Consider the following 11794-nt stretch of genomic DNA (forward strand, 5'->3'; position numbering starts at 1 on the left):
ACAAGCACTTTACCAAAGAAGACATTCAGGATGCTAACAGATACATGAGGAAATACTCAGGATCATTTGCCATTAAACAAAGGCAAATGAAAACTACAATAAGACACCATCTCACCCCAGCAAGGCTAGTATTAATCCAAAGAACACAAAATAATAAATTTTGGAGAGGTTGTGGAGAGACTGGAACACTTATACACTGCTGGTGGGAATGTAAAATGATACAACCACTTTGGAAATTGATTTGGCACTTCCTTAAAAAGCTAGAAATAGAACTACCATATGATCCAGCAACCCCACTCCTTGGAATACATTCTGGAAAAATAAGAGCCCTCACACGAATAGATATATGCACACCCATGTTCATTGCAGCATTGTTTACAATAGCAAAAAGATGGAAACAACCAAGGTGCCCATCAACAGATGAATGAATAAACAAATTATAGTATTTTCATACACTGGAATACTAAGCAACGATTAAGAACAAGGATGAATCCGTGAAACATTTCATAACATGGAGGAATTTGGGAGGCATTATGCTGAGTGAAATTAGTCAATTGCAAATGGACAAATATTGTATTAGACCACAATTATAAGAACTCTAGATAAAGTTTAAACAGAGAAGAAAATAGTTTTTGATGGTTAAGACGGTGGAGAGGGGTATTCACTAGATAGTAGGCAAAAGTTTTTTTAGGTGAAGGGAAGGGTGACACATAACACGGGGATAGTCAGTGCAACTAGACTAAACCAAAAGCAAAGAAATTTCCTGAATACAACCAAAGCTACGAAGGCTAGAGTAGCAGGGATGGGGGTCTGGGGACCAAGGTTTCAGGGGACATCTAGGTCAACTGGCATAACAAAATGTATTAAGAGACTATTCTGTGTTCCACTTTGGTGAGAGGTGCCTGGGGTCTTACACGCTAGCAAGTGACCATCTAAGATGCATGAGTTGGTATCAATCCACCTGGGGCAAAGAAGGATGAAGAACACCAAAGACACAAGGTAAATATGAGACCAAGAGACAGAAGGGGCCACATAACCAGAGGCTCCATTGACCTGAGACCGGAAGAACTAGATGGTGCCCAGTTACCACCAATGACTACCCTGACAGGGAACACAACAGAGAATCCCTGATGGAGCAGGAGAACAGTGGGATGCAGATCTTAAGTTCTTGTAAAAAGACCAGACTTAATGGTCTGACTGAGACCAGAGGGACCCTGACGGTCATGGTACCCAGACCCTTTGATACCCCAAGATTGGAACCATTCCAAAAGCCATCTCTACAGACAGGGATTGGCCTGGACTATAAGGAACGAACTTCGTGGCTCACATAGACTCATGAGACTATGTGAGCAATTCCTGTCTGGTGGTGAGATGAGAAGGAAGAGAGGGACAGAATCTGGTTGAATAGACATGGGGAATACAGGGTGGAGAGGAGGAATGTCCTGTCTCATTAAGGGGAGAGCAGCTAGGAGTGCACAGTGGGGTGTGTATGGCTTTTTGTATGACAGACTGACTTGGTTTGTGAATTTTCACCTAAAGCACAATAAATAAATTAAAAAAAGAAAGAAGAAAATATTCTTTGATGGTTACAAAGGTGGAGTGGGAGGGAGAGAGGTATTCACTAATAACTAATAATAGACTAGAAGTATTTTAGGTGAAGGAAAAGACAACACACAATACAGGAGAGGTGAACACAACTGGACTAAACCAAAACCAAAGAAGTTTCCTACATACAACCAAACGATTCGGAGGCCAGAGTAGCAGGGATGGAGGTTTGGGGACCATGATTTCAGGGGACATCTAGGTCAGCTGGCATAACAAAATGTATTAAGAAATCGTTCTGCATCTCACTTTGGTGAGCGGGGTCTGGGGTCTTAAATGCTAGCAAGTGGCCATCAATTGGTCTCAATCCACCTGGAGAAAGGAGAATGAAGAACAACAAGACATATGGTAAAGATGAGCCCAAGAGACAGAACCAAAAAAACACCCACTGCCGTCGAGTCAATTCCGACTCATAGTGACCCTATAGGACCGAGTAGAACTGCCCGATAGAGTTTCCAAGGAGCATCTGGCGGATTTGAACTGCTGGCCTCTTGGTTAGCAGCCATAGCACCTAACCACTACACCACAAGGGTTTCCAAGAGCCAGAAAGGATTACATAAATCAGAGTCTCCATCAGCCTGAGACCAGAAGAACTAGATGGTGCCTGGCTACCACTGATCACTGCCCTGACAGGGAAAACAAAATAGAATCCCTGATTGAACAGGAGATCAGTGGGATGCAGATCTCAAATTCTCATAAAAAGACCAGGCTTAATGGTCTGACGGAGACTAGAGGGACCCTGGAGGTCATGGTCTCCAGACCCTTTGTTAGCCCAAGGTTTGAACCATTTCCAAAGCCAACTCTCCAGAGAGGGAATGGACTGGATTATAAGACAGAAAATGATTCTGGTGAGGAGGAGCTTTTTGACTCAAGTAGACACATGAGGCTATGTGGACACCTCCTGTCTGGTGGCGAGATAAGAAGGCAGAGGGGGACAGGAGCTAGTTGAAAGGACACAGGGAATACAGGGTGGAGAGGAGGATTGTGCTGTCTCAGGAGGAGAGCAGCTAGGAGTGCATAGCAAGGTGTGTATAACTTTTTGTATTAGAGACTGACTTGATTCACAAACTTTCATTTAAAGCACAATAAATTAATTAATTAAAAATATAATATCACTAGCAGATTAATTTCAGAATTTCCAATTCGACATGCTTCTCACAAAGAAATAATGGGGTTAACCAATGTAGGCAATAGGAAATATAGTTCGCATTAATGAGCTGAATGACATTAGTAACAAGAGAGCAGTATATTATTTCTGGTTTTTCTTTCTTACTTGATGTTAACTGGCTCCCTTTGGGAACCAACTCAAAACTTTTTCTCTGTTAATAGATTCACTCTGGACTTATAATTCCCGGCATAAAAGTTTTCTTCATTATTTTACCCTTTATTTCAATTCCCCTACCTGTAACATAAATTTGGAATAATTAAGGAAAAGGAGAATATGGATGATGTATATGCTAAAATTAACAATGTAAAATCAGGGGAATAGGTTTTGTGTATCACTATCCATAGTTGTCTCATTATTTTCAATATCACTTCCATGGGTCTGAGAAGCACACTGACAAAAAAGACAATTTCTGGGTAGTGTGAAAAATGAGGAATTGTAGTGATTGACAAGTGAGTGTGGCTCTCATGCTGTCTCTTTTATAACTGGAGATTTGACAATCGGACTATTATCAGGAAAATTTATTTATCAGATGCCAGTATAGACCAGATAATGGATACAGAGTCTTCCTAACAAAAACCTAGGCAAATATGTAAATTGCTCTTTTCTCCCTAAGCAAACCCCTTTTCTTTGAGGTTCTACCTTATCTATCACTCTATGTATCACTCTCTCACTCTATCACTCTATCTATCTCTCTATCATCTATGTCTCTATCATCTATGTCTCTATCATCTATCTATCTATCATCTATCTATCTATCATTTACCATTTATTCTGTCTATATCTTCTTTCTCCTGTTTCTTTCACTTCATTACTGTGTGCATCATGTGGTTTGATGAGCTACTATTTTGAACTGTGCAAAGAGGAAAGTAGGCTAAATTAGTGATTCGAAAGTTGGGACAGAATAGAGAAAAATTCCTCTGACATAATTTAGTGAAGAAGTGACAGAAAAGTTGAAGTTTAAGGTAAAACAAAGAGGAGGCAATATAAATATTAGTGGAGAAAGAAGAGGTGTTAGGATAAAAGGAGTTTACTTTTTATGGTTCTCGGTGTTCAAATATTCTCATAAGCATTTGTTTTGTTTTAATATTGTATTGTTTTGTTAAGAGCAGCTGGTATACTTTTGTGTGTGGTATGTAATGCATTCTGCATATTATATACAAAGTCTAATTCTTCTGTTTGAGCACAGGCTGGTAAATTTGATTAAAGGGTTTATTTAAAGAACTCACAAAATTGATAACTATTCCAATGTATGTTTCATAAGCCCATAAAGAAAATTTTTTACTATACTTAAAACAACTAAAAAAAAAAAAAAAAGTGCGGCTTTGAAATAACCAGATACTCTTTTGCAAAATAATTACTAGAAATTTAAAATTTTGACTGGAGGAGTAATTATATTCTTATCAATATTAAGGTAGCAAAAATAGTCAACATTATTAAAATCTGGGTACTAGTCCATCTTTATGTAATGATAATTTATGTTACTTAGGGACCAGGAATGGAAAATAAATCAACCCTTCGTCTTGTTAAATGTAAATGGTAATATTGTTTCTGATTTCTAGTGTGGTGAAAAGAGAATGGTATTGCTTTCGACCACCAATTTTTCTTCTTGAGGTGTTGGATGTTTCACTTCATTTTTCTGAAAAAATATTTCCTTTATGATAAAATATTTCATTAGTCTAATATAAAGGAGTTGTATGCAGCATATATGACATAATGGGTAGAGTTGGGTCAAATCGTCAGCTTTGGATCTAATGTATTCTATTCTTATTCTTTTGAATCAAATATCTGACCAGTTAAATTTCAAATATAATCCTTGTCAATATCAATTTAAGATATACTTACCATCAGTAGTGTAATTGATGTGAATTGATTTAATCTCATTATAATCACATAAGATTTTTGTTTCCTCCTTTCTCTCATTTAAACAGACAAATTTCAATGGATAAGATGGGACAGCAAAATTCCAGCACAATTACTGAGCTTGTACTTATTGGATTTTCCAATCACCCCCAAGCTGAGATCCCCCTCTTCTTCCTCTTCTCTCTGATCTACTTGGTAAATCTTTTTGGAAACACAGCCATCATCACCTTAGTGGTTTTTGATTCCTTTCTCCACACACCCATGTATTTTTTTCTCTGTCATCTCGCCTTCCTAAATTTATATTTTAGCACACTTGTGGTCCCAAAAATGCTTTTTAACTTCATTGTAACCAGAAAAGTCATGTCTTGCAACTTCTGCCTTGCCCAGACCTACATCACTTTATTCCTGGAGGCAACTGAGTGCTTTCTGCTTGCAGTGATGGCTTTGGATCGCTATGTGGCTATTTGTTACCCACTTCGATACCTGATTGTCATGAACTGGTCTGTGTGTCTGGCACTATCTCTGGGGGCCTGGACCCTTGGCTTCTTTGCCTCAGTAGTGCCACTCTACTTCATAATCCTCCCACTCTGTGGTCCATATATTGTTGACTATATTTTCTGTGAACTGCCCATCCTTCTTCACATGTTCTGTGGTGATACATCCCTGGATGAGACCATGATGGTGGCAGGAGGGGCTGGAACCGTGTTATTCCCCTTCCTCCTCATTATATTCTCCTACCTCCACATCTTGTTGGCTGTGATGAGAATAGACTCAGCTGAGGGCAGGAAAAAAGCCTTTTCCACTTGTACTTCTCACCTGACTGTGGTGACCATATATTATGGGACAGGGTTGGTCAGGTACGTGAGACCCAAGTCCCTTTACTCCGCAGAAGGAGATAAACTGATCTCCTTGTTCTATGCGGTCATCAACCCTCTGATGAATCCTTTTATTTACAGCCTGAGGAACAAGGAAGTGAAGGGGGCGATGGGAAGAGTAATGGAGAGATACAAAAAAAGCCAACAAATCACAGATTAAAATGTTTAGAGATTAAAGACAACATTTCAAACTTTTCGTTTACCTCCAAATCACATGAGACTAAACTCCTTCACTAGAAATTCAGATTCAGTAGACTTGCTTGTGAAGATGGTCATCATATTTTTCTAAATGTATCCAGGTATTTACAGTTCAAGTTTTTCCTCTCTATGAGTTAACATTCAGACACATTAGTCTATAAAGTTTAAGAATATTGCCATCAAATACTTTTGTCAGTCAAATACTTTGGTAACTCAGCCATACACTTGTCAATATGGTAGGCATGTCTAACAGTCACTTCCTTTAGGGTACTTTATTATGTTTATTCATTCTTTTTTTAAGCTTTTGAATTTTGATAAGGGTTCCATCACTAGATCACCAATCTTCTTTGACTTGTGTGTGATGTTAAGCTGAAGATGTGTGCCAAAGATTTTACCAGAGATAAAAAAAGACAGAGGGCAGTGGGAATTCTGAAATACTTATGTCATTAAATCATACAGAAGGAAAATATCTTTGAAGTTACTATTGAGAATTGTTTTAAGTGTGTAGAACACAGTCCTCCATATACCCCATTTATTTTTTGTCATTATAGTGAAAAGTTTTAGTTACAGTATAGGCTTTTGATTTAAAATATAAAGAAACTTCTGAATTATTAAACTTTAGTTAGATTCATGTGGAAGATAAGATACTGAACTAAAAAAAAGTCATTTCATTTAATTCACTCTGTATTTAACTAAAGTATATTGGGTAAAATATATTTGCAATGATGCTTTATCAAGGATCTGTATAGTGGTGAGTTTAATAATGCTTAATTTGAAGGAAAACTACAGAATTAATTCTAGTTTTAATCATTTAGTAGGTGTATATGCTTGAGCAGAAAACATAATCTCACTGTGTCTCAAGTTTTCCATCAGGGATAATCAGAAATTGTGCTCTTAATTGTGGACTTAATTGTGCCCATAACATTGAGAAGAATGGGAATTCCAGAACACTTAATTGTGCTCACAAGGAATCTGTGCATAGACCAAGAGACAATTGTTCAAACAAGACGATACTTCGTGGTTTAAAACCAGGAAAGGTGTGGGTCGGGGTTGTATCCTTTCACCATACTTATTCAATCTGTATTCTGAGTAAATAATTTGAGAAGCTGGATTATATGAAGAAGAACTTTGCAACAAGGTTGGAGGAAGGCTCATTAACAACCTGTGATATGTAGGTGACACAACCTTGCTTGCTGAAAGTAAAGAGGTCTTGAAGCACTTACTGATGAAGATCAAAGACTACAGCCTTCGGTATGGATTACACCTCAATTTAAAAATAGCAAAAATCCTCACAACTGGACCAATTAAGCAACATCATGATAAATGGAGAAAAGTTTTTCATTGTCAAGGATTTCATTTTACTTGGATCCACAATCAACACCCATGGAAGCAGCAGTCAAGAAATCAAAGAACACATTGCATTGACAAATCTGCTGCAAAAGCCTCTTTCAAGGATAGTGAGACTTTGTCTCATATGCTTTGGACATGTTATCAGGAGGGACCAGTCCCTGGAGAAGGACAGCATGCTTGGTAAAGTAGAGGGACAGCAAAAAAGAGGAAGACCCTCAGCAAGATGTATTGACACAGTGGCTTCAACAATGGGCTCAAACAGAACAACGATTTTGAGGATGGTACAGGACATTTCGTTCTATTGTACATGGGTGGCTATGAGTTGGAACTAACTTGATGGCACTTAACAACAAGGTAAAACACATGTAGTACATCTAGAAAACAATAAAGACTTAATGAAAACCAGATGCTATGTTTTTCCAGAACTTATTCAATGAGAAGAATTTTGTGCTGAATTTTATAATTTCGTAGAAAGAAATATGTGTATTCAATCCACTAAACCGAAAACTTTTTCAGGCTCAATCTGCTTACTGCTGTTGGAATTTATTTGTCCAAGGAAGTGGTCATTTTACTTTCCAAGGCCAAGTGACACGTGTTTAGAATAACTTAAAGAAACTGTTCTTATATTTAGGAAATATGAGTCCCCAGGAAGTTAATGTGTCCAGGCAACTCAGTTTGTCTACCCTAGTTGACAGAGGTGAATGCAGCTCCTATTTGTGTGGAAGTGCTGTGACTTCCTTTGAAAAACTTTAGTACCAAACCATCCAAGAGTCAGGACTTATTCCTGTGTCTTAAAATTTTATTACTTTCTACCTGTTGATTACTGTGAATAGTGTTGCAATGAACATTGGTAGATAATTGGCAAATGTAGTGTTATCTATATTTTTGGAACAATAAAAATTTTTGAAACAAAAAATATATTGGATTCTGACATATGATGTCATATTTAAAAAATATGAAAGGAAGAAATCCTCTTAGTTTGGAGTGACTCAGTGGGTGCCAGGTTCCTAATACAGCTACAATACCTAGGTGTGTGTTGAAACATTGTGTGCACATGCATATGAGTGATTTTATGCAGCCCAAGTTGTGTGTTCAATTTAAGATGGCTCTATCTGGTGACTTCCCATGAAAGCTAAATTATCACTGTTGTGATACAAAAAGACAACATCTTACAAATACAATTTTAGAGATGGCACCAGAGTCTGCTCTCAAAATCACTGCCCCAGACAGCTGAACTACCTGCGGCACTAGTTTGAAAGGGGAAAGTACCATATGTGGAATCAGAACATTTAGACAAAGTCTAACACCATCCCAAATTCATAAATATTTGGGCCTCATTTTACTAACCTTGAAACTGAGGACAAGACTATTGTTAATCCACTGCAAATGAATCTTTCTATGGTTCTAATAAATATTTCTCTCAAGACTTGCAGTCAGGAAGCAATGAAATAGTATTTTATGAGATTGTGGAAGCCTTCAAGACAATTTATAACTGATGTATAGGCAATGGATTTTAAAACCTTAGATTTTGAGCCAGTAACCATGGTTAAATAGAAATTAATGCTAACCTTGATTAAAAGTTATTTTTTAGAGATGCCTTACAGTCCCCATCCCCTTCATTTTGTTCCCATGCTCAATATTTAGGCACTTCTAAATGAAAACTCCACAGGAGAATAAACTCTGTTTTTGGCAAATCCAATTGTTTATTACTGTTCTGACCTCATATAAGAAACTCATACTATACTAGTTTAATTTGTTGAATTATATTTTGTAAAAACCTCTAGGAAACAAACTTAACTTTGATGAAAGTCTACAACTAAATCGGGTAAATATCTGGTTAATTTACTATAACCTTTGGTTTAACTTTTTTTCTTTTTTTGCCCCCATACCAAAAATAAATGTGAGAGTGATTGTTGATAATATGTGCATACCAGTTGTTCAACCAATTTTACAAACGAATCTATTACTGCAAACAATGTGCAAAAATAAAAATGGCCCAGGAAGTGCAATTAGGAGTTCACAGTGCAGAGAAAATTCATTTTCCCTAAGGATTAATTATAAGAAACTTTCTGCAGATGTAATGGCAGCATAGTTCTCCTGGTGGTGTCATGAAAGCACAGTAGGGAAAGAAGTTTCCTTATTCTGACTCAACAGTCTCTAACACGTATAAATGAAATGATATTTTTATAGGTTTAAACAGTAGGCTGGGTCTTTAAACAGTCTGACCCTTTCAGAGAAGTTAACTGGTTAAATAAATTACATACATTATAGGCTTACTATGCTTCCCTTCCCTATCTTGAAAAGAAAGTGGACTTGTGTGTCTGTGTGTATTTGTGTGTGTGTGTGTGAGAGGGAGAGCTGAGCTTAATCATTATCTACTTGCTGTGAGCTCTAATTGAGCACAAATTTAATGCATTACTGAATACTGGGAGGCAAAGTGAGTTTTAGTCTCTTTCAACATTGCAGTCCAAATTAATAGGTATATTCTGAACCTCAGCAAGCAATGATGCTAACTCACTACAACATATGAATTTTCTTCATTGTTTTCTTTTTGAAGCCACTCTTATTTTCCTTCTGTTATATTTGTAAATGTCATTTGTAACACTATTTCCCTCTACCTTCTACTGGAACTTTTTTTTTCCTCTTGGATGTTATTCTCTTATTGAATTTGTTGTTCTTATTAAATGTTACAGAGTATAAATATAATCTAATCTAAAATATCAGCATATCCCTAACTTGCACTCTCTCCGAAAGCTATATATACACAATTACCAACAAATATCAAACATTTCTTGTTTAAACTTTTGTATGACATCATCAAAACTTAAGAAATAATATGTTATTTATGTTTGATCATATCAACTTTATATTGCTGTTGTTAGTTGCCACGGAGTCAGCTCTGATTCCTTGCAACCTTATATACAACAGAACAAAACATTGCCAAGTCCTGTGCCATTTTCATGATTGTTGGTATGTTTGAGTCCATTGTGTCAATCCATCTCATCAAGGGTTTCCTTCATTTTCACTGACCCCATACTATACTAAGCATGATGTTCTTTTCTAGTGATTTGTCTTTTCCTGATGCTGTGTTCAAAGTAAGCAAGCACAAGACTTGTCAGCCTTGCTTATGCATTCTGGTTGTATTTCTTTTAAGACTGATTTGTTTGTTCTTCTAGCAGCGCACAGTATGTTCAATATTCTTTACTGATATCACAATTCGAATGCATCAATTCTTCTTCTGTCTTCCTTTTTCATTGTCCAGCGTTTGTATGTGTATGAGGTGATTGAAAAGACCATGACCTGGGGTCAGGCTCATAGTGATCAACTGTGTAGCAACAACTTTGGTTTTTTGGTTTTTGGGTCGGGCACATATTAATCATCAAAGTGACATATTTGCTTTATAAAACTTTAAAGAGGGCTTTAATTGTATAAATGGTGTAATTTGGACGTTGTTTGATATTAACCAAAAAAATAAATAACGAAAAAATAAACAGGAGGGAATTTTGTGGGTCACCCCATCCAACTTCATATTTCAGTTGGTCAAAAGAACACACATGGCAATCTAAGTTTAGGTTTCTGACTTCTAACCAAATATCTTTGCTTCTACTAACCTCTGTTTCGATAAAGCAATATTTAAAAAAACAAAATGGAAACATGAATCCCCAAATTCATTCAAATTCCTCATGAGTCATGAAGATATTTTCTTAGAATGGAAATAGAATAAAATGTATATTTTATGTTGTATGTTTTAAGTTTCATACTAACCTGTATTGTAGGAATTTTTGCAGCCCCTTTCAACTCCCACAACTCTGGTAAGTGTAGTGAACATAGAATTAGATGAGTATTTTTACATTAATAGGAAAAGTATCCAAAAAATTAGTTGTTGCTGTTAGGTGCTGTCAAGTTGATTCCAACTCATAATAACCTTCTATGACATAATGGAACTGGCCCATAGGGATTCCTAGGCTGTAATCTTTATGAGAACAGATTGTCAGGTCTTTTCTTCCATGGAAAGGCTAGTCGGTTTGAACTGCTGACCTTTCAGTCAGCAGTTGAGTACTTAACCTTTGTACAAGCAGGGCTCCTTAAACCGTTAGTAGGAATATGTTATTATAACATTAGACAATCTTCCCACAACATTGTTACTACTATTTTAGAAGTACATACCCCTGCACTGAAGATCTCTAAAGAGAAATTTATGAGGAATTGGCAGTGTGGTTACATCATCTTAAACCAATTCCTAAAATATTTCCACAATTAAAAAAATATTGGTATGCCCTGGCTTTGCTACTTCTTAGCTTGGAAACTTTTGCCATATTCCATATAAAGCTGTGAACACTGTTAAACATTATCACAGTAATTATAACTATCGTTATTATTTAATTTAATAATAATATGAAAACATGCTTAATTAACTATGTAAGACCTGTTTATTTTCAAGCAAAGTGTCATGTCATTTTTTTTTTTTTTAATGCCGCATGGAGTCAGGGAAATAAGCTTTGTCACAGGTACTGCTGTTTTAAATTTTAGAAATTATGAATTACAATTGTCTCTTCTATTTTAAGTCTACCTACACTAGAATAATATACCACCTTCCTCCCAAAAAGAATACTGAAAGAGTTACTCAACAAAATAATTTGTTGATCTAGATCAGCGAGTCAGAGAACCATCCCCAGTGAGTTAAACATGGTCCTTGCCTGCATTGCAAATAAAGTTTTATTGTAATACAACATGCCCATTT

The 11794-nt window shown here is 36.5% G+C and overlaps 1 protein-coding gene across 1 annotated transcript; it reads left to right on the forward strand.

Moving 5' to 3' along the window:
* Positions 1-4717: 4717 nt before the first annotated feature.
* On the forward strand, positions 4718-5665 carry LOC126067786 (olfactory receptor 2A12-like). Its single transcript, XM_049870043.1, has one exon. The coding sequence runs from the start codon at positions 4718-4720 to the stop codon at positions 5663-5665; it is 948 nt and encodes a 315-aa protein (XP_049726000.1).
* Positions 5666-11794: the final 6129 nt, after the last annotated feature.

The sequence above is a fragment of the Elephas maximus genome, chromosome 2 (genome assembly GCF_024166365.1).
Source record: "Elephas maximus indicus isolate mEleMax1 chromosome 2, mEleMax1 primary haplotype, whole genome shotgun sequence".
NCBI classification, from domain to species: domain Eukaryota; kingdom Metazoa; phylum Chordata; class Mammalia; order Proboscidea; family Elephantidae; genus Elephas; species Elephas maximus.

What these genes read in the sequence shown, in the direction of transcription:
- LOC126067786 (XM_049870043.1), top strand. Translation starts at nt 4,718, where the DNA reads ATGGGACAGCAAAATTCCAGCACAATTACTGAGCTTGTACTTATTGGA.